Consider the following 24117-nt stretch of genomic DNA (forward strand, 5'->3'; position numbering starts at 1 on the left):
TTTTTAAACAATTCTAGCCCTTGGCCTTGTCTGTTCCTCATCCCTGCAACTAGTGCAAATTAAGGTACACAATTGTTGCAATTGCTTCAGTAAGGTGTGAAAATACCTTAAGAGAATTTGGGTGAAAAAATATGCCATTTACTAATTTATTGCCTGAAGGTTATGGGGAAAAGTAGCAAATGTTAAATGAGGCAAAATATGTTGAATCTTTCCTGATGGTTGTATGTGTATGTATTTCCTACAGGCGAAATTATAACCACATCTGGCAGGTGTTGATGTTTGCCCGTCGAGTGTTCTACAAGATTGATATCCTTAATCCCTCGAATCCTGAAGCTGCAGTACTGTGAGTTCAAAACTTTATGGCCTAACCAAATTTAAGTTGCTGTAAGCCCACAACTCTAAGAGTGATTTTGTACCTGATATTTATGGACAAAATTATAGTGGGTTGAATTTTAAAGAATGGGCTAATGATCTCTGTTCTGGAACTGACTGCAAAGTGGCACTCTCAACTGACCCTTCCAGCTATCAGCCATGCTTAACTGTATAAATCTATTTGAAAATTCTTGCTAATTTCATGGTGTCACAATAGTAATCATTACATTTGCAAAATTTAAGTTATTATTGTAGTGTTGATAAATGTTTGTTTACAGCAACCTTCCAAACTTGTAGCCAATTAATAACTGAATATTTGAAATTTCAGGAGATAATGTTGGAAAAAATGAGTAGGTTGTTGAAGTTTTTTTTAAAATAAAAATGTAATTTGAACGGTACAGGTTTCCCCGCCATCCAAAGTTAGAGCGTTCCTATGAAACAGTTCGTAAGCCGGAATGTTGTAAAACGAAGAAGCAAATACCATTTATATGGGGAAAAATTTGTGAGCGTTCGCAGACCCAAAAATAACCCACCAGATCATGCCAAATAACAGATAAAACCTGAAATAACAGTAACATATAGTAAAAGGAGGAATGATATGATAAATACACAGCCTATATAAATTAGAAATACTTCTCTACAGCGATTGCCTGCACTGTTCTCCGTAGTGAAAATCTCACACAAGCGCTGTTGGCAAAAACACGGTGCAAGCGCTCTCCGGGAACCTTTAAGCTATGAAGCTGCCAAATCATACCAAACAACACCTAAAAATACACAGCCGATATAAAGTAGAATTAATGTATGTACAGTGTAGTATCACTTACGGGAATCAGGAAGACATAAAGTACACTGATGATGGTGTGTTAGGCTGAGTCATCGGAGGTTGGGGTGGTGCAGTGGCCCCCACCCTCCAGGCAGCGAACCGCTACCGATTCGCGAAGAATGCAGGGGTGCAGCGGCAGCCGGGAAGCACACAGCACATCTTTAAGAAAAAAGCCAAAATAAACAAGCTAATTAATTAGGTCCCATCCGGCATGTAATTAATTAGCATGTTTATTTCGGCTTTTTTCTTAAAGACGTGCTGGATGCCTCCCGGCTACCGCTGCATTCTCCACGAATCGGTGTCTGTCCGCGGCCCGGGTGTTGGGGCCACTGGGGTGGTGGGACACGGGGATGTCATCTCATGGTCGATCAGGACAGGCAGGTCATCTTCTTGTATGTCTGCCTGCCTCGATGTCGAAGGTCGAGGTTCGTCGTCTGCTGTGGCTGTGGCTGATGTGGAAGGCCTCGCGCATTTTTCTATCATACAGTTCTTTGTAAGGACTCAAACCATCTTGCAAATATGCCCTAAACCGATGTACCCTTTCAAAATTAAAGTCTTACTTTATCATTGCAGCGAAAATCTTGCGGTTGCTTCACGTTCAGTTCCTGGATGACTTCACTTTCGGTCCGTTCGCTACTGCATTCGGTTTTGATTGTTATCCTTTCCTCTTCCAATTGTATCAGCTCTTCATCTATCAGTTCTTGGTCATGGGATGCCAAAACTTCTTCAACATCACCTTCGTCAACTTCCACAAGCCAAACTCACTTTGTCTTTACTTCGTTCACCACGATCGAAACGCTTAATTATGTCTAGTTTTACGCTGTGTAACATCCTTACGAGCTCTTTTAGGCTTTTCCGATACCTTAGAACTCATTTTGCTAACAGCTGCCCAGAGGCATGTGTTTAAGCAATGCCGGCAAGAATGCCGTTCCAAATCTGGGGGAGAGCGGCCACTTTTTTGGCGCGCTGCTTTTTCTGCGCGCTGCCTTTTTTTCGTAACAGTGAAAACACCTGTTAGCAAAAGCAGGTGACTAATGTAGGTCTTTTGTAACAGTGAGGTTTCGTAAAGTGAACATTCAAAAAGCGGGGGACACCTGTACTTAGAATATTGATGAATTTTCCTTCCAATATGAAGTAGCCTTAAAACTTTATGGATATTTGTCTGATCCTACACTATTAGGTGGGTGGCTAAAATGCTACTAGTCATGTAAATGTGTTTGCACTGTTGTTTAGCATTGACGAACCACAGCAACTTTGTGCACATTCGAGATCTGTGAATCTGAGGTCATGGATAAAAATCTTTTAATTAAAAACCTTGCAGAATATGAAAGGTGGTTACAGATAAAGATGTGAATTAAAGGCTCAAAAGCAAGCCACTCAGTTTGAAGCCCGGTCCCTCATCATGTCTGCATCTTTCAATTGTTCTCGGGCTTAATTAGAAACCATTGCACTGATCAATCTGAAAATGTACCTTCCTTTCCAGATACGAAAAGGACATACATTTATTCAAAAGCAAAGTAGTTGATAGTGTGAAACTATGCAACAGTCATCTCTTTGATCAACCCAAAATGGATGACCCCTATGCAATTAGGTGAGTTTGATTAAATTTTAAGCTTTGGGACTAATTCTAATACCTTCCCATTAAACCAAAACTTATTTGTATCCAACGTGCATTTGAAGTGTGTGCTTAGTAGTTATGATTATTGACTTGTTCCTGTCATGTGAAAGATAATTTGATTTTGATCTACAAATGGCAAGTTTACATGTGATTGTGTTTTTATTATAAAACCAGGTTTGTGGGAATTTTCCATCATGAACAATAAGGTATAACTAAATTAAAGTGTCAATAACTCAATCTGTCCTTTGCATGAATAAATTATTTGTACTGCCAATAATGTTTTTGAAATCAACACTATATATAAGTGGTTTTGGGAGTAATTGTGGCCTACTTGATGGACTAACATTGAACATCTGGCCTATTCTAGATACATAAAATAAGGTTTTTGATGTTCCCTGCTGCCTGAGGCACACAAAATATGAATATTTGTGGAATAATTTTTAATGACACAATTTATTGTAATATGTTTGAATTGTATTGTAATTAAAATTATAAACTTTGAATTAAGTTGATAAATAACTACTTGAACATTCTTTTTACTTTAAATTTGCTTGATAATGTTATCTTATGTAATACCAAAGTATTTTTGTGATGGGCTTTCCTCAACATTGACTGTGTGGTTATGTGCAGAGTAGATTGCTTGATAATGTTTAGAACTTTAGTCCTGGTAATTTTTTTTGTTCGGCTAAAATTTTAAATGTACATCATAATGAGGAAATGAACTATCCTATGTGCCAAGAATAAAAATCTCTGCCATTCTGTTCAACTTTGCAGTAGTTTTACAATTCTAATTGTTGCTGAGGATAGTGAAGATAGAATTTGCTTTGAATCCCAGATTAAGCAGGGACATGGAAACCAGCAGTTCCACTTGTGATTGAAGTGATCATTAATTCCTTTGGCTATTAAGCCTCCATATGAACTGAACAGTTTCAAATTTCAGGCTGAGAACTCAAATGGTCACTTGAAAAGGCTCTTTGAAGGCTGTCAGTACTTGTAGAATTTCATGCCACCAAGGAGGTGTTGACTTTAAAAGAGATAAAAATTTGGATCATCATATGCAAAGTGAGAATTACATTTTTTCTTTAAAAATATATACCTGTTTTTTCCAAAGCTTTTCACCCTGGAATCCAGCAGTACATGAAGAAGCCAGAGAGAAGATGTTGACCCAAAAGGTACATTTCCTACATATATTGAAAACTGTTTTGTTACTAGCTAACATGTCATCCAGCCCACCCATTTCTCCTTCATAACCATCCTGTTCAGTCCTTGTCCTCGATCATGATCTCAATTTCATGACACATGACTGCTTCGTATTTATGTTGGCTGATTGCTGGAAGACAGGTGCTCATATGCATTTAAATTAGAGCTTGTGCCAAGGTGTTTCGGTTACAAGCAGTAACTTTTTGGCCGCATTGTACAATTGTGAATTGCCACTTAGATCTGATGTGTAACTAGCAGTTCCTCTTGCTGTTTTCAGTGGCAGTGCTGAAAAAATATTTTTCTGCTTTTTTTGTCCTGACTTTTATTTTCGTGCATCTTTCCTACCTATCGCTGTTACAATTAAGTTCAAGTATCATCTTGGACTTTGGTTCCTTTACTGTTCTACGTTACCCAACTTGTATCCAGGTTCAAACTTGTGCTGCCTAGTCCCCAAGGTGTTAGAGTCCCTCCTTTGGCTTCTAGTGTAATCATTTTTAAGATGCCGTTTTAAACTTGCCTTTTGTAGGTTGGACTTTTGGTCACTTGTCCCAACCATCTCCCTGTATGGCTTGGAGTCTTATTCTGCTTAGTTATCATGCTGTAGAATGTTAAACATTCACTTACCATTTTAGAGGAGTCCTTGTTCACCTGAGTTTCTCTTTCTATTCCACTGTTTATGGGAAAGCTATTTGTCCCGCCCCCACTTTTAAACTAAACTTCTAACTTCCCTCTTCCACTACTTTAAGCCAGTTTAGTTTAATTTACTAACCAATCTTGTGCAATGCTTTGAGGGTCTGGTTATTTCCACCTTATTTGATATTCTGTACAGTATTAAACTTGGAATTGTGAGATGCATGGTTATGGTTTTGTTTTCTCTTGCCTAGAGAAAACCTGAAGATCAGAACAAAGGCGTGCATGTGTCTGGTCTTTCCTGGGTAAAACCTGGTTCGACACAACCTTTCAGCAAGGATGAAAACACTGCACAAACCTAGTACATCTTATCAACGGCACAAGAGGCACTTTCTGTCTGAGGCATAATGGACCAGGTCAACTGAGATATAATATTTTTTTTCCCCTGTGTTGGTTCAGATATTGGACTTTGTTTTAGCGGCAACGGTTTAAAAACAAAATGCAGGTGATGGTGTTCCTTGCGCATAAATTATAAAGATTTTAAACTTTTGTTTAAATTCCACTTTTAACAAAGTTTGTTAAAACTTGCGTTTTGGAGACCTCTACTACCTAGGTAATCTTGGCAATACAACTATTAATTATGTTGGGGTGGTTAACTGAATTGCGTGGTTCTTTCATAAAGATGTCACCATTTTTGTAATACTGCCATTATTATGTAGAAATGTTTTTCATGTTTCGGGACTGGCCACTAGAGTTTTAAGATTTTGAGTTTAGACATTCAGTAATCATCCAGATCAACTATATTTTACATAGCGTATGACTATTTGCAGTTTTCATAAAATCATGGTTGAGTTTTCTAATGTAAATATTAGCATATATATTTTGTAAATAGCATTTTTGACCCTATAGTTAGCACTTTGAGATGAAATGGTGCTGAAAGTGACATCAGTTCATTGGACGTGTATTTGAGTAGGTTAATCTGTTAAAGAAACAGTGCATTCAGTGGGGCCCCAAGCTTTGTAATTTTGGTGATCTTTATATAGTGTGTCTGAATCAGTTCAAAGAAGATTATTTCCTAGACATTCATGTTATAATTATCTTGTGCAATCAAGCAGCACATTGTGTAATAAAAGTGCTGTTTACTTGTGGTGGGGTCTATTAAAAGGTGAAATAGCTGCAGACCAACAAACTGATGTCATTATGGCTTAACTTTAAAATAAAAACAAACTAAAACTGCTGATTACTTTTTAATGTGTGTATGTATGTACATGGGCACACGAGTAACTACTTTTGGAATATGCTGTCTCTTTCCATTTGAAGACTGTTGGCTTTGATTGCCACTAGTGATAGTATTAGTTATTTTTGATAAAATGCCTACTTGCATTACAGTATGTGTATTTACCACCAGATGGCACTGTGGTGCAAATTCATTAGCTTTGGCTTCGGCACTTACACACTCAGCTGTTAACCTTGTATGTTAATCTCTTTTGAGCTTTTTGTTTGTGGGTTTTTCTTTCTCTAACCTGCTCTGCCTCTCTCTGATCACATTTTTTCTGTCTTCCTGCATCGAACAGTAATTAGCTTGTGTCCTACAGTGATTCTACCATCGCCATCTCTAGTCTTGTAACTTGTTTTTTTTTGTGCTATATCACTTCCACCAATTTAAAAAGTAGATTATTGCCAATCCTTCAATTTCCCCCTCCCACCCCCACTGAATATCCTTTTAATTCAAACAAATATGAAGGGTTTGAAAAAGAATTAGCCATAATCACATTCATGATTCTGCTTTTCCTCCCGAGCATTTTACTTCTCTATTGTGTTTTTGTCTGATATTATCTGCTGTCATCCATCCAGGAATTTGATCTGAACTCCATGTGCAATGTGATAGGAGTTTAGCCACTATTTGAGCTAATGGATACCTTCACACAAAATAAAACTATAAGTTTGTAATTAAACTACTATATAAGATGGCAGTGGTTTTGAAAATCTAAGTGATGCCCTACACCCTGTGTTTTTGATACCTGAATTAATGTAAGTATTTGTCCAAGAAATACTAAATGCGGATATTGAGTTTGAGTTTTTTAAAAAAAAAACACAATATAGATTTTATAATGGCATTTACTATAACTCAAGTTACATGTACAAACTGGTCTTCAAGAGCAATATGAGCATTGGCTGCTTTCAGTATGCTGTAGAATCTTGAATTAACAAGGTCTTAAGAATATAAGAAATAGACAGGAGTCAATTATTTGGTCCTTATGTGCCTGCTTCCACTATTCGTTGTTGTTACCAATCTTTTATAATGGCATGATTCTCTTACTAATCCCATATCCCTGGATTCCATTAATATTTAGTAATTAGTCAGTGCCTTGAATGCCGAAGATGCAAGTAGCAGGATGTTTGTTGTTTTGCACCCCCCCCCCCCAACTCCACAAGCACGTTCTATAAGCATTGGAAAGAAAAATGTTCACTAGCCACTTGCATCTAAAAACCACGTCTATCCTAATGTCCTGAATGATCTCTAAATTGATGAAAAAAAAGTGCAGCTTATTTATTGCAACTTTTGAAGATCCTCCAAACACCAGCAAGATTTTTATTTCCCTAACCAGTGTTTACAATGGGGAATCAAATTTCTTTTCTATGGAATCCAGAGTCTTGTATTTTCAGTTAAACTAAATAAGCTCTAGCATAATCAGAAATGAGTATTGTGAATGCTTTTAAAAGTTTGACTGCAATATAACAGAAAATGGTAGAGGTTCAGATGGCTCACTGTCTGAAAGAGCAGGGATGGCTTAAATTAATCAGCAATGAAGAACCAAATAAAACCGCACTTAAGGTTTGGTTTTTAAACACTGGATTTCTTTTGCCTCAAAGATTATCACTCAACTTCATAGAAATTTTACTTTTAAATATAGTAATAGTCATTTGAGTTTTCATTCAGTTATAAAATTATGTTTGCTTATTCCTAAATCAATTTCCTGAATTATAAATTATGGGCAGTAACCAAAACAGACTCTCATGCCAACATTCAAGTTGAGACATGGATTTAAAAAAAAATGTTGGTGCAGGTGTCTTCTAAAAGACTAATTTCCATCAACTTTTACGGAAATAGAAAAACAAATTCTAGTAACCTGTTCTAAGATGTGTGATGTGACTGCTTGATCATAAACCATTTTCTAAATTAGTAACAAATTATTTTATAAAAGGATGTAGACACATACAAATGTTAAATCATCAGATTTCACAACTTTTACAGAGAAACAACACAAAACATTTTCTTTAACGAATCAGTTATAATTTAAATACTTCTGCAGATTAATAAGCTTTAAAACAAGTTGTTTTTTGACACACTTGCGGGGTCCCTGTTTAAAATAAGAATTGTAGTAATTCCCATTGTTATCTGGACTGAACTCACTTACTGCAAACTACAATACAATAAACACCATAACCACTTAACTAAAATGATATCCTAAATCAATTATCCCTTAATCTTTTAAAAATTTTATGTAAAGTTGTTTTTAATTGAGAAATTGTGTTCAAGGACTGGTACTAAAATGTAAACCCATCTAGCCAAAATTTTACTATAGGCTTTTTGCATTGCTTTAAAAACCACCTTTGGGTATAGGCTATTTGAGGCTTTCTTTTTGTCTTTGAGTGCACGTCGATGTTTTCAACTGATCTGAGCAACATGGTGAATCTGCAGTGTCAATGGTGCCCAATAAAATCTGGATGCTTTAATCCCAACCTATATTTTCTGCACTCATGATACAACAATAAAGATTGCTATATTCCTATTTAGTATCTCCTTTCACCAATTGAAGAATATGACTAATACAGATTGCTTTCTTGCACGCCAAAATATTTACATCTGGTTGAGATTTGTATTACCAAGGCATGGTGAATGAAGCTGACAGGAATACATAAGAACTGAATTAAGTTCTTGTGAATCTGATTTCTTTGAACCATTAAAGAATTGATGACAGCCCTTTCTCTTCTACTAAAACTCTATTTTATGCTAAGTAAATAATAAGGTAGAATACATACTACTCAAACACTGAGGACAAAATAGCTGCAAAGTATCATGGAAAACTGAGACTTCTACTGAATGTTAAGGCAGGTGATTGGAAGTAATACCATACTCTTCCTAATCAAGAGAAAGTCTGCAGATGCTGGAAATCCAAGCAACACAGAAAATGTTGAAGGAACTCAGCAGGCCAGGCAGCATCTATGGAAAACTATGCAGTCGACATTTTGGGTCAAGTCCATTCATCAGGACTTGAAGGATCTTGGCCCAAAACATCGACTGTACTCTTTTCCATAGATGCTACCTGGCCTGCAGAGTTCTTCCAGCATTTTGTGTGTGTTACCATACACTTCCTGCTCAGTCTACTGATTTGTTCCAGGTAAGAGACTCTGAAATCTATCTACCAAGGACATTTAAGATGTTTGTTAAAATTTTAAATACTCCTCTTATTTTTTTGTCAGTAAATTTAATTATAACAAATTTAATGTCAAGTCAATGTCTAAAAGTTTATATATGGGGTTTACTAAAGTTAGCAACCATATTAATCTGTCCTATTGGGTGCATACTGTGCTTCATAGTAATTGCTTGTTAATTTGAAAGAACAGTAGAATTACTTGTAAAGTATAAATGGGAATTGAATGGCTGACATCAGATTGTAACAGCTATTGACTGAAGTAACACACAAAATGCTGGAGGAATCCAACCGGTTAGGCAGCATCTGTGGAAATGAATAAACTGTTGACTTTTCAGTCTGAGATCCTCTGAGTATCTGCTGTGGTCTTTTTGTGCTCCGTCTGGTGTGAGATCACGTTGTTTTGTTTTTCTTTAGTTACAGAACAATTCAACTGCATTGACCAAGTTAGAAAATAACTGTTGTGGCAATAGATGTGTGATTTATGAGGCATTTCAGATCAGATGAGCAAAGCATTTGCAGTAGATTAGGGTCTGTTATTAAGCAGTCTATTAAGTGAGCAAAGGGGTGATTAAAAAGATTTGGTTCTGAATCTGATTGCATATTCCACAAGCTAATAGCAGATGCTGACAGAATTTATGTACCCATACTCACAGCGTTCATTACTACTGAGTGGTAACCAATCCAAACAAGTAGCAATACACGTTTCTCTAAAGGTGGGGTAAGTGTTGCACAAATGTTCCTTTGTCAGTTTGTTTAATTCTCAGGATCAATTTGGTGATCCAGAAGCAAAGTGTAGGGTCTGGATATATTAATTGATTCTTTGAATTGTGTTTTGAAAAATCTCCATATCCTCGAGCTGCAGGATGCTGTTTAAATTCCTGACTATAGCCCTCATGACTGATCAGCCCTCTGGAGAGTGCAGGTAATATTGAAAAAGAACCACTAAGGATTTGGAGACGAGATTGCAGCTGCTGGAATCTGGAACAACACAAAGCACTGGAGGAACTTAACCCGACATACTGACTGCTCATTCTCCCTCTACAGATGCTGCGTGACTTGTTAAGATCCTTCCTATGCACTGGCAGTCAAAAGGTTGACTGTTTACATCCTTCTGCAGATGTTGCCTGACTTGCCAAGTACTTCCAGCTCCAATTGTGCTCCAATTTGTGTTGCTGGGGAGTTGTTTTATTAAGTGCATTATCTGTGTCATTGTACATTCATTTAAATAAATAATTTTATCTCCGCACAGCCTAAGACTTGAATGATGAATGTTCAGTACACCACTTGAGGACAAACACTGCATGACAACAACATGCTAAATTTGTTTCCTAACTTGAAATCCCATTACATTTGATTTGGATATTCAACAGCCTTAAGTTAAAACTTTTACTCTTTCCAAATGTTGCCTGACCTGCATTTTTTTATTTGTCTGTCTGGACTTTCAGCATCTACAATATTTTGTTTTTGCAATAGATTAACTTGTTAATCAATAGAAAGTGAAGGGTCTAAGTGACATCAAGTATGAAAACCTGAAAATAAAATGGGTCATCTTCCATAAAATCAATATTCTTTTAAATAGAAGCTTTTGTTTTAACATTTTCTCTCCTAAACTATTGTCTCTAGTCTACCATTTCAAACTCATATTTAATTTTTGATGGTTCCGTATTTATTATTTGCATGCTATTCATGACCTTCCACGCTCACTGAACCCACACGGCCAGTTTTGGGCACCAAAATCCACTGTAGATAAACTGGGCACTTTGAATGTAATCCTTGGACATGGAATGCTAACTGTGGAGGAGGGAAAACTTGTCCATGGGAATTTAAACGCTATTGTCCAATCCGAACAGTTGCACAGCACAATTGTATATCAGTAATAGGATCATATCCTAAATTTTGCTTTTGAAAATAACCTGTCCTTTCTAAAACGTATTTAAAATTTTAACATGTTAACCTAAGTTTACATACAAATGTAGTAATAGTATAATTGAATTTGATATGAAAAACTTGTTATAAGTCTGTTTTAATACTTATTTTGGAAAAGCTTAAATAATAAAATGCTATTTAAAATACTTTGCTTCACAAATCTCTTATCCTAAGATGCCCCTCTTTAACAATCCGATCTTTTAAAGGTAAACTGCTTTACAAAGCAAGAAACTGTGGATATCTGTTAAAGCGCTTGACCCTTTGTGTCCATTTCGCACTTTCCTACAGCATGTATTCACTGACTATATGGCTTAGCAAAAGCTTTAAGCATAGCTGTAATTTTCCTCTGGTCTGCTTTCCAGTTTCTTGGACTCAAAGGCAGGGGGACAAGTCATGAAGTTGATATAATTAGTTGGTATTTGTGCCAAAGCCCATTACTGTTTCTCAACAAATTACCAAAGTAATGAGGCACAAATAGAATCAGTGTGAGCCTCTGTCATTGGCCACATCTTGCAAACGTCTATATAGTGCAGTATGGTTCTCCTGACAAACCCGCTTAGCTGGCACTTCATTGCCATCATCCAATGTCAAGCCACGTTTCTTGGTTGGAGTTTCACCAGTCTTGATCATGTTGTTGATATCTCTCAGTCTCTGCAGGTGGTAAAAAAAGGAATCATCTTAGTTGCAAGAAAAAAATTGGCTTGTTTCCAAAGTCCACATTCAGAATTTGATCATAGGTCTGGTATCAAATAAGGCGGAGAAAACGATGGCTCATGTTTGATTGTTTAAATGGCTTATTTTGACACGTCTATTGGAACAAAACTGGCTTGGTTAGGAGGCAGAGTAGTAATGAAGGTTTTTATTTAAAGATTGATGGCCTGTAACTAGTGGTGTGTGCGGTCCTCAGTTTGTCATATGAGGATGCTGGTGATGATAAATAAAGTGATGATTAGTAAATTTGTAGATGACACCAAAATTGATGGTGTAATAGATACTGAAGATTAAGGTTACAAAGAATATTGATCAATTGAGAAAGTGGACAAAGGAAGATGAAATTTAAAATCAGATGTGCAAAGTGATACATTTTGGTAAATTACCCCTTACCCTGTTTGCCAGAGATATCTCATGGCCTTTTTCTGCCCTCTTAATGTCCTCAATTCTTGAAGGACTCACTTAATCCCAGCCACTGTACCTGACATAGACACAAAAAATCTGCAAATTCTGGAAATCGAATGCAACTCACAAAAAGCTGAAGGAACTCAGCAGGTCAGGCTGCATCCATAGAAATGAACAAACGGTCAATGTTTTGGGCCAAGACCCTTCTTCAAGATTGGAAAGGAAGGGGGAAGATGCCAGAATAAAAGATAGGTGGAGGGGAAGAAGGATAGCTAGAAGATGGGTGAAGCCAGGTGTATGGGAAAGATAATGGGCTAGAGGTGAAGGAATCTGTTGAGAGGAGAGTGGACCATAGGAGGAAAGGAAGAGGGGCACCAGTGAGAACAGGTAAGAGGCCAGGGTGAACAAAAGAAAGGGTGGGGGGGGGGGTTTAAAGTCAATAAGGAGAAGTTGATAACAAGATGGCAGTGAAGACAAGTTCCCAGGAAGAATATCTGGCTGTGGTAAGTCTGGGTGAGTACATAGTTGAGGCAGAGGGAGAGCAGTAAGAGAGGGTCTCACTGAACTGTCAAACATAAGATGGAGATTTCTTCAGGGTAGGCATACCTTGACGAGGCTTCACAGTACAGCAGCGAATCATAAACACAATAGATTCCTTAGATGCTGGAAATCTAAGGCAACATACACAACATGCTGGAGGACTCAGCAAGTTACTTAATGGAAGAAACCAAAGAACCTGGAGGAAGGTCACAGTGCGAGTGAAATGACAGCACAGATATCACCTAAACATAAAAGTGTGCTTGTGCACATCAGTATGGTACAAGGATTGTAGAAAGAATAGAGTTGCCAAAGCAACTCCTGTTACCCCATCAGACTGAGACAAGTGTTGGAACTTTTCTGCAGCTCTTCCATAATCTCTACGGTCATGCTCAAAATCCCTTGTTTTCTCCACCTGTCCCTGAGATGCCCTTAATCATGGCGCAGTAAGACAGCCAGAAGATTCCAGAATTAAATGTAGAATCTACACATTGCACAATCTATAGCTAATCAGTAGATGAGTGCTTAATCTGAAGATATCTTTAGTACCACCAGGCAAGTTCGGGTAACAGCGATCAAGCAGAGCCAAATTATCAACGAGACTATTCTTTTAAGCAGAACTCCTAAGCTCAGTATTTAAATACTGCTCCAATATTTAAAATAATTTGTGGTTTGTGTTTGACGCTGGCAGAGGTAGATGTGTAGCTAGTTAAACATTTATTTAAGGATTGTGACTCACCTTTGAAGGACTTCTACTGAAGCAATAAAACATCTTTTCTCGTGGTGAAGGGGAACCTCCATTCTTGTGCGGTGAAATGTAAATGGAGTGATGTTGAGAGAGCAGGACTCTGCGTGGTGATCCTGTCCTTACAGATGGAAAGGGAGATAACGGAGGAGCTTCATTCTGTGTAAACAAATGGGTTCTTCAAATTCAGAGCCAAATTTATATACACAAGCAGTAATACTAGTGTTAAATACTACAGCATATTCCAGGATTTCATCTATAATTTATAAAAATCTTTCAACATTTTAACCATTGACGTAACATGAAACAAGTTTTATTCCAAAAATAGTACTTTGCAAATTGGTAGGCCTGTTACTTGTTTATTTAAGTCGCTGTGATTAATAACTCTGATTTGTTTTTTTAAGTTGCTTAGTATTTCTATCAGAACCTAACTGTTCCCAGCTAATAACATAATTTGAAATTCCATTTTCACCCAATGAATGTTAAAATCAGTTTACACTGCACAGTATCAGTGGTTAAAATCTACATATTTCTTGCGTACATCAGTAGATTATAACTGTTGCTAAGCACTTAAAGCTACTTTCTCTGTATTATGTAACACCTTAAAGCAAGCAATTTTTAATGTGCAGTACTGTACAAAATAGAAGCCTAGATAAATTATCTACCTCCCAAAATGTGAAACAGAATAAGTCACCTGGACTGAATGGACAACATCCCAGGACTCTGAAAATGGCTGAAGAGATTGTGGAGGCACTAGTAGTGATCTTTCAATAACTTACCAGATTCTGGAAAATCACAAATGTCATTCCATTTTTGAAGAGGCAAAGGATGTAGAAGAAATGAAATTATATGCCAGTCACTTGACTTTCATGAACGGGAAAAGGTTGGAGTCCATTATTAGGGCTGAAGTTTTGGGTACTTGGAAGCACATTATGTTAGTCTGAAGTCAGAATGGTTTTCTTAAGGGGAAATCTTGCCTGGCAAATCTGTTGGAATCCTTTGTGGAAATAACAGGCAGGCTAGGCAAAGGAGAGGCAGTGGATGTTTGCTTCGTTCTTCAAAACACTTTTGATAAAGTGCTTCACAGGACGCAGCTAAACAAGAGAAAAGCTGGTGATGGAAGATGTTCTTTGCCTTCTGCTACAGGACAGAATAAAGGAGGCTTTTCTGGTTGGCTGCTGGTGACTATTGGTGTTCCATAGGGGTAGGGGTTGGTGTTGTGTCTGCTGCTTTTGGCGTTACATACTGATGATCTAGATGACAAATGATGGTTTTGTGGCCATGTTTGCAGATAATGTGACAGGTGGAGGGACAAATGTTGAGAAAGCAGGAAGTCTGCAGATGAACTTGGATAGATTAGGATAATGGGCAATGAAGGGATATATGGAATTCAAGGTAGAGAATATGGTCGTGCACTTTAGTAGAAGGAATAAAGGTGGAGACTATTTTCTAAACAAGCAGCAAATTCAGAAATCAAAAGTGCAAAGGGACTTGGGAGTACTAGTGCTGGATTTCCTCAACGGTTAACTTAGAAGTTGAGTCAGTAGTAAGGAAGGGAAATGCAATGTTAGCATTCTTTTCAAAAGGATTAGAATATAAAAGCAAGGATGTAATGCTGATGTTTTATAAAGCATTGCTCAGACCACATTTGGAGTATTGTGAACAGTTTTGGACTTCCTATCTGAGAACGGATGTGCTGGCATTATAAACCACCTCTGGACCCTTTCCAAGAATTTATACTGGGAATAAACAGGTTAATGCTTCAGGATTGTTTGATGGCTCTGGGCTTGTACTCACTGGAGTTTAGAAGAATGAGACCAGATCTTATTTAAAATCTACCAAATATTGAAAGACCTAGATAGAATTGACATGCGGAGGATGTTTCCAATGGTGGGGGAATCTAGGACCAGAGGGCACAGCCGCAAGGACGTCAAGTTAGAAAAGAGTTGAGGAATTTTTTGGTGTTCTGAGGGTAGTGAATCTGGAATTCATGGCCAAGATTACTATGGAGGTGAAATCATGGATATTTTTATTTTCTTTACAGATACAGTGTGGAACAAGCACTTCCACCCCAACCCATCTATTTAACACTAGCCTAATCACAGGACAATTTACAATGACCAATTAACCTACTAATCATACACCTTTGGTCCATGTGAGGAAATCGGAGTACCTGGAGGAAACCTATGCATTCATGGGGGGAAAACATAGAAACTCCTTTAAGATGACAATGGAATTAAACAAACTCTGGAATGCCCCAAGCTTTGCTCCTTTAACTCACAGGTTCCCGACCTTTTTTTTATGCCATGGACCAGTACCATTAAGCAAGGGGTCTGTGGAGCCCAGGATGGGAACTTCTGCATTAACTCCTAGAATTTGGGTTTGGTTCCAATCTGTCCTGAGGGACTGGATAACTACTTAGTGAACAGCTTCAGCCCAAGCCTAATCTTGGTCAAGCCCATAGTGTAATTGCAATAATCTCCAAATTTTGTTGTCATCAGCCACTTTGTTTACATACAGTAGATTGTATGTCTGAATCAAAAAATTACAGGACACCTGTTGTGAAATAAGAATTTACAGCTGTACTAGTAGGGTGTGCATTGGGGAAAAATGTTGTCCTGCACCATAATTAAATATTAGAATATTAGTAATTTGTAGTTCTTTCCCTTTAATGTACCAAGTATTTAAAATATTTTTTTATTAGGCGAGAGAGAAAATGTTCCAAATTGTTTTCTTACGAAACCCTTATGTGCTAAATCTGTTCCAAACTGTTAGACCTAGTTGCATGAACCTCCACCTGGACCACAGTCCTCCATACCTCTCCCATCCCTGAAACTACCCAAAATACTCCTAAATGTTCTCTTAATGTAATAACTCGAGGACCTAAATTAAGTTATAGTTATTTCTTCTGACACAATAAATACCACACTACAATTTAAACTTAAAACAGCAACAGACAAATCAAGGACAAATGTGTCAATCCAATACATTGATAAACAATGTTGACATACTTTAGCAGCATAAACCAGACCAGAATGACTTCTCAAAGTTCTCATGAAGAAATACACTTCATATGCACGGATACTACCCACAACCATTCATTGTAAAGGTGCATGAAATCTGATGTAATCAAGATGTGTAGTTGTGTGTTTGCAAAATACCTAGTTAATAATGTCACCTTGAGCTAATTGTGCTCCCATTACACATTTAAACTTTGATCATTGCAAAATGCATTAAAATTTCCACCAAGCAACAATAATAGTCAGATTGTTATTTCTGTGTTTCAAGCCTGAATTTCTGATTCCCTTATCAATTCTTAAGATGACTGCTGCCACAGTACTGTGTGATCTACATGAAAAATGCATGTTTTCAATATTATTCACTTCGATATTGTAACATGTTAAATGAAAATCTGCCAATAGTAAAACTGACAATTTACCCCATTCTCCAGGCTTGATGTAGAATACTTCAGTGCAAATGCTTTTACTCTCCGGATGTAAATGTTATTGTAGAATTGAATGAGATCTCCCCGCTCTTCCTCTTCCATATCACTGTTAGCTCCAGCCAGCCGCGTTGGTGTAGGTGGTGCACTACTTGGCTGAGGTACTGGCAGTGTACTGTTGGACCTCATGTTTGGACTAGAGTCTCTACTGTCTACAAGAAAAAGAGGACAACTTACAATTAAGTTAACTGAAAATTTTATCTTGCATATCACTCCAGTAAGAAACAACTACTGTACATACAAGTTCAAGAAGCAAGAGGAAATATTATACAGATATGAAGTACTTTCCTGTAGGGAGATTGTGGAACTGTTTCTTTATGCTAAGTGTCTGTCCACTTTGTTTCAAAAGAAGCAATTTGTTTAAAATAAAGGTTGTACAAGGTAACATAGGAAGAAATGAACAATGGATAGAGGAATAAGTGAAAAAAACTTAAGCCAAAATATCAGAATATAATTATACAGTCCATTTTTGCACTATTGCACATTAATAATTAGATGCTTCAGGAGAGGCAAACTATTATCAATACTATATAATGTAATACTATAATTGTTATACCATATAATGTATTAAAAATACTTACTCCTATCTCTGGTTGTCTCTGTTGGTGAACCCTGGCGACCACTACTGTCACTACTGCCAGAAGTTCGTCTTCTTCGAACTTTTAACAATACACTCCTATATATCTGCACAGACATAAATATCATCAGGTACAGAATACTAACAGGAACAATTTTAAAATTACAATTAAAAATGATTCTAGGTTTATTAAATTTCCAATTGCAATGAATGTTAAGGAATATTCTTGCACAAGTCAAAAGAGTCAATTGAGAGGAATGAGGCCCAATTATGTCAAGGATATTTTGATTCAAACATCTTCCACATGAAATGGTCAATACATACTTTTATTCTTGTTACTCCCAGCAGGTCTAAGGCTTTAATACATACCTGAAGTGGTTCTCCTAATACCTCTCAGATTCATGATTTAAAATGTTCTATTTGTCTGAAAGTGGAACAACTTTGTCCTATATCTTGTGTACCTTTGTATCAAATCATTTTTAAAAAAGGATCAGATGAAAGTGCAGGGGGGCATAACAGATGATAACCAGAGCTTATCAGGATACATTTATAAATATTCCTCAAAATCAAGAAGTGGGAAAGATAGTAAAAAGCTAAACTGAAGGTTCTCTATCTGAATACCAGCAGCATTCTTAAAACAAATAAGTTCATGCACAAATAGAAAAAAAAAATGGGCTAATGAACTAGGAGCTACAAGCCAATAAGACATAGGAGCAGAATTAGGCCATTCAGCCCATCAGGTCTGCTCCACCATTCCATCATGGCTTATTTATTATCCCTCTCAAACCCATTCTCCTGTCTTCACCCCACAATCTTTGACTAATCAAGAACCTACAAACCTTTAAATATACCAAGTGCTTGGCCTCCACAGCCACCTGTGGTGATTGAATTCCACTACATAGCCTCTGAAGCCTTGACTAATCAAAAAATATGAACCTTCACTTTAAATATACCAAGTGACAGCCACCTGTGGAAATTGAGTTCTATACTCTGTGACTATAGAAATTCCTCCTCATCTCTCTGTTAAATGGACATCCCTTCTATTCTGAAGCTGTGCCCTCTGGTCATACATGCCTCCACTTGTAGGAAACATCCTCTCCACAACCACTCTACTAAGCCTTTCAATATTCAGTAAGTTTCAATGAGATTCTGCCTCATTCTTCTAAAGTCTAGCGAGTACAAGCCCAGAGCCATCAACACAGCATAATTAACCCTTTCATACCTGGGATAATTCTCATGAACCTCCTCTGGGCCCTCTCCAATGCTAGCACTTCTTTTCCTAAATAAGGGGCACAAACCTGCTCACAGTACTCCCACGTGTGATCTGATCAATGCCTTTTATCATTGCAATACAGACAAAATGCTAGAGGAATTTAGCATGCCAGGCAGCATCAGAAAAGAGTAAACAGTTAACATTTCAGGCCAAGACCTTCATCAAGACTGGTTATGGAAGCCTGGTTACTGAATGTATTCAGGCAGAGGACGACAGATTCTTTATAAGTCAGGGCGTGAAAGGTTACGGGGAGGGAATGGGGTTGAAAGGGAAATAGATCAGTCATGATCAAATAGCGGAGTAGACGTGATGGGCCAAATGGCCTAATTCTACTCCAATGTTTTATGGCTTTATGTCTTATAAATTTTCAACATTATATCCTTGCTTTTATATTCTAGTTCTCTTGAAATGAATGCTAACATTGCCTTTGCCTTCCTTATGACTGACTCAAGCTGCAAGTCAACTGTTAGGGAATCCTGCAAAGGAACTCCCAAACAACAAGAATTCTGCAGATGCTGGAAATTCAAGCAACACACATCAACGTTGCTGGTGAACGCAGCAGGCCAGGCAGCATCTGTAGGAAGAGGTGCAGTCGACGTTTCAGGCCGAGACCCTTCGTCAGGACTAACAAGGAACTCCCAAGTCCTTTTGCACCTCTGATTTTTGAATTTTTTTCCCCACTTAGAAAACAGTTTACATCTTTATTCCTTCTCAGCTGGCTGGTGGTGTAGGGGTATCCACAGCGAACTTCGAGGCAAGCAGTCCTGGGCTTAAATCCGGCTGGCTCCCTGCACACTTTCCATCTGTGCTGGGTTGAGTATCGAGCTAGCAATTTGGCTTCGTAAAAAACAGACAAAAATGCTCAAGGTTGCCTCCTGATGCACCACAAGGCATAGAAAGGAACAAGTGACTGACTTTATTCCTTCTGTCGAAGTGCACAACCATACACTTTCCTACACCAAAATCCATCTGCCAATTCTTCCTATCTTCATATCGTCAATTCCATCATTCATATCATTGACATATAACATGCAAAGAAGCACCCCAGCACCGACCTCTGCAGAATATCACTAGTCAGCAGCAACCAACTAGAAAAGGCCCCCTTTATTCCCATGCTTTGTCTCCTGCTAGTAAGCCATCCATGCTAGTATCTTTCCTGTAATGTCATGAACTCTTATCTTGTTAAGCAGCCTCATGTACAGCAGCTTGTTAAAGAGCTTCTGAAAATCCAAGTAAACAACATCCACTGATTCTCCTTCGTCCATCCTACCCGTTATTCCCTCAAAGAATTCCAACAGATTTTTCAGGGAAGATTTCCCCTTAAGGAGATCATGCTGACTTTGGCCTATTTTATCATGTGCCTCTAAAAGCCCGAAATTTTATCCTTAATAATGGACTCCAACATCTTCCCAACCACGGAAGTCAGGCTAAGTGGCCTCTGATTTCCTTTCTTTTGCCTCCCTCCCTTCTTAAAGGGTAGAGTCACATTTGCAATTTTCCAGTCCTCCGGAACCATTTCAGAATCTAGTGGTTCTTGAAAGATCATTACTAAAGCCTCCACAATCTCTTCAGATAGCTCTTACAGAACCCTAGGGTGTAGTCCATCTGGTCCAGGTGATGTAACTACCTTCAGATATTTTAGCTTCCCAAGCACCTTCTCCTTCGTAATAGCAATTACACTCAATTCTACTCCCTGGCACTCTCAAATATCTGGCACACTACTAGTGTCTTTCACCATGAAGACTGATGCAAAATACTTATTAAGTTCATCTGCTATTTCTTTGTTTCCCCATTATTACCTCTCCAGCATCATTTTCCAGTGGTCTGAGATCTACTCCCACCTCTCTTTCACTCTTTAGATATTTGAAAAAACTTTTGGTATCCTCTTTTATATTATTGGCTAGCTTGCCTTCATATTTCATCTTTTCTCTCCTTAAGATTTTTTTAGTTGCCTTCTGTTGGTTTGCAAAAGCTTTCCAATCCTCTAGCTTCCCAATAATTTTTGTTATACATTATACACCCCCTCTTTTGCTTTTATGCTGTCTTTGATTTCCCTTGCTGACCATGGTTTTGCCATCTTCCTTTTAGAATACTTTTTAATCTTTGGGATATATTTATCCTGTGCTTTCCGAATTGCTTCCTGAAACTCCAGCCACTGCTGTTCTCCCGTCATCCCCACGTGTCCCCTTTCAATAAACGCTTAATATTTTTTTTGCAATTACTAATTATCATTGCATTATCTATTATCTAGGCTATTTTTAGCTGTAAGTCAAAATCAATAAAACTGCACATCCTTGAGATCTGAGGCAAGAACATAAAATGTAGGAAACACTGAGCAGGTCAGACAGTATCTGAAAAGAGAAACAAGAGTTGGCATTTGAAATTGGACACCCTATGTCAGAATTGTTCTGAAGAAACATTAACACGAGGAATTCTGTGTGGGCGAAGGGGGACAAAGGTGAGGCCCTTACTGAGGACAGAGCGTTCTGCCTCATTAACTCTGTTTCTCTTTCTTCAGATGCTGATGAGTCTGGTAATTAAATCCAGAACAATTCTCATTTAGAAGAGTCAGACAAATGGAAAGTAGGGATAGCCCAGATAATAAACAAGGAAAAGTCAGTCGAGAGAAAGGATCTTAGCTCAGAAAGTCAAGAAGCAGGACAAGTTTGAAAGGAGTTAAGAAGCAACCAGAGGCAGTTTGTTGGAGTTGCCTATCACAGCCCAGTTAATGCATAAATCAGAAGGCAACGGTAACAAGGTTAAAACAATAATAATGAAGGACTTTAATCTACATTAAAATCAGTGTAAATCTAATAATTGGAATAGTGTTAATGACGAATTCACGGAATGTGACAAAGCAAGGAAAGAATGGGTTCTAAAATCTTGTGTGTGATTTCCTTACTGACTGAAATAGAAAGAACTTATCTTGGAGAATAGGGAAAAGACAAAAGAAATTAAACAAAAATTTCTTTCTTCACGGTAGAAGACACAGAAAACCTTCTATCACTGGTGAGGAATCACAAGTCTACAGTGATTAAGATGAAAGAAATTAGCAATAGTGAAAAAATGAACTGGAAAAGCAAGTGGAACCCAAAAGATGACTAATTCTCCAGGACCTGATAACCCACATCTAGTTTTGAAGGAGATGGTCATGAGATAAGAGATATAATGATTCTCATCTTCCAATTTCAAAATTCTACAAATTCTAGGGCAGCTCCCAGAGACAGAAAGATTGCAAACGTAACCCTATTTAAGAAAAGAGGGTGACAGAAAACAGGGAAATACAGATCAATCAGCCCAAGATCAACACAAAGTAAAAATGCTAGAACGTATTATTAAGGAAATGGTAGCAAGACAGTTAGAAAATAATAATTAACATGGATTTATGCAAAAGGAGATCATATTTGACAAATTTGTTTAAGAGCTTTTTTTTAGGTTGCAGCTCACAAAATAGGTAAGGGGAATTGGTGGGTATGGTATACAGTGGATTCCAGTTAATTAGGACAGCCTTTTATTTGGCATAACTCTTAAAAACAAAAATTGAGAAAATAGCTGTGATTCCCTTTGTCCATTTGGGACACAATGTTACTTAATTGGGACAGGAGACTTGTCGCAGTTTCTAACTAGCATCTGTCGTGTGCACTTGTGTGGCCATTAAACACTACACCGTGCTTAAGCAAACATCTTTTAATGTCAGTTGCATATGTTTGCCTTCAAAATGCAGTGATTTTTCTCACTGATGGTTGGCAGGAAATAAGCAGTAACACAATTCAGAACTGTGTTACTCACCGCAGTTTCAAGCAACCAGGATTAGAGATGCCAGAAATGGCCAGGAGTGAAAATGAAGCAATTTTACTACTTCAACAAGTTAGGCACTACAAAGAGTTTGAAGGTATCAACAATCATCTTGAATGTTACCGTGAAAATGAAGATTTGAACAATGCAATTGTAAATAGCATTGTATAAAGGCAGTCCATCATCTCCTGTCAGTGTCTGTGGTGATTTTGTTCATTTAGGGTCAATCAGAAGAACATGGCAGCATACACTGGATGAATTCCTCTGTCGATAACTATTCAGGAACTAATATACAGTTGTATAGTACAGTACTGGTATTGGTAGTGTTCGAATTTGTTACATATTTCATTTAAATACATAACTTGTTACTTAGTTAATTTTTAAACAATTTCTTTATACCTTTTTAACTACTTCTATGAAACTTTGGCTAATTGGGCACCACTTATTTGGGCCAACCAAAAAGTACTGGTCCTGATGTATCCCAATTAACTGGAATGCACTGTATTTGGAATTCCAGAAGGTCCTCAATAAGGTATCTCATAAGGGGTTACTAAATAAAATTAACGTTATGTGTTATGGGGAGGGGGCATGGAATGAATATATTGGCATGGAAATAGATAAATACATTGGCATGGAATGAAGATAAATTAGAGAGCAAAATACAGAGAATAGTGTAAATAAATTATTTTTGGACTTCACTAGTGACTAGTGAGCTGCCACAGGGACTGACGACTGGCCTCAGCTGCTCAAAATTTATATTCATGATTTGGATGAGGGTACATATCCAAGTCTGCTGAGTAGTTGGTTACGAGGTAGATGAAGAGATTTCAAGCAGACTAAAGTGAACATATGAAGTCATGAAGAAAGCAGACAGCATCTGGACTTCCTCTGGGAGCCACGGTAGCGTAGTGGATAGCACAACACTATTACAGCTTGGGGTGTTCTGGAGTTCAGGGTTCGATTCCAGCACTGTTGTAATGAGTCTCTGTATGTTTTCCCCAGGTGCTCTGGTTTCCTCCCAACAATTAACCAGGTAACCCAATTACCCAAACCTAATCACAGGGCAATTTAAATTGTCCTGTGATTAGGTTTGGCTTAGTTGGGTTTCTGGGGCTACTGGAGTGGCGTAGCTCAAAGGGCCAACTCCACGCTGTATCACTCAACACATAAATTCATTCACTGCAGGAGGATTTACGCAGGGCCATTCAATTTAAATTATATAGGTTTCTGATAAGGCTGCACCTGGGATATTATGTACGGGTATTATCTCCCTACCTAAGGATTGCTGGATCACAAAAGAGGGACTGCAATAAATGTTTATCAGATTAATGCCAAGTATTGGAGACTGGCTTTTTTTGTCTAGAGTTTCCAAGAGGTAATCTAATTGAGACATATAATTCTTACAGGACTTGAGAGGATAGCTGCAGGGACTATGTTTCTTCTATATGCAGGGGTCATAGACTCCAAATAAGGAATCGGCCACCCAGGATTAACAAAAAATAGATCCTCATCTAGACGATAGAAAACCATTCCACAGGCAATGTACATACTCTGTAAAATAGCC

The 24117-nt window shown here is 37.8% G+C and overlaps 2 protein-coding genes across 7 annotated transcripts in view; one reads left to right on the top strand and one right to left on the bottom strand.

Moving 5' to 3' along the window:
• Positions 1–5881, top strand: part of aktip (akt interacting protein) — a 29446-nt gene extending 23565 nt beyond the window's left edge. For all 3 annotated transcript variants that reach the window (XM_072279576.1, XM_072279574.1, XM_072279575.1), the window contains 4 exons: positions 245–343; positions 2679–2786; positions 3925–3985; positions 4898–5881. In XM_072279576.1, coding sequence (XP_072135677.1) covers positions 245–343; positions 2679–2786; positions 3925–3985; positions 4898–5005 — 376 coding nt within the window. In that variant the 3' untranslated portion in view covers positions 5006–5881. The remainder of the gene's footprint in view (positions 1–244; positions 344–2678; positions 2787–3924; positions 3986–4897) is intronic.
• Positions 5882–10113: 4232 nt separating this feature from the next.
• rbl2 (retinoblastoma-like 2 (p130)) overlaps positions 10114–24117 on the bottom strand; it is a 129358-nt gene continuing 115354 nt past the window's right edge. For all 4 annotated transcript variants that reach the window (XM_072279571.1, XM_072279570.1, XM_072279572.1 and 1 more), the window contains 4 exons: positions 17490–17592; positions 16846–17060; positions 13401–13565; positions 10114–11659 (listed from right to left, as the gene is read on the bottom strand). In XM_072279571.1, the coding sequence (XP_072135672.1) occupies positions 11489–11659; positions 13401–13565; positions 16846–17060; positions 17490–17592 (654 nt within the window). In that variant the 3' untranslated portion in view covers positions 10114–11488. The remainder of the gene's footprint in view (positions 11660–13400; positions 13566–16845; positions 17061–17489; positions 17593–24117) is intronic.

This window comes from Mobula birostris, chromosome 15 (assembly GCF_030028105.1).
Source record: "Mobula birostris isolate sMobBir1 chromosome 15, sMobBir1.hap1, whole genome shotgun sequence".
Taxonomy (NCBI): Eukaryota; Metazoa; Chordata; class Chondrichthyes; order Myliobatiformes; family Myliobatidae; genus Mobula; species Mobula birostris.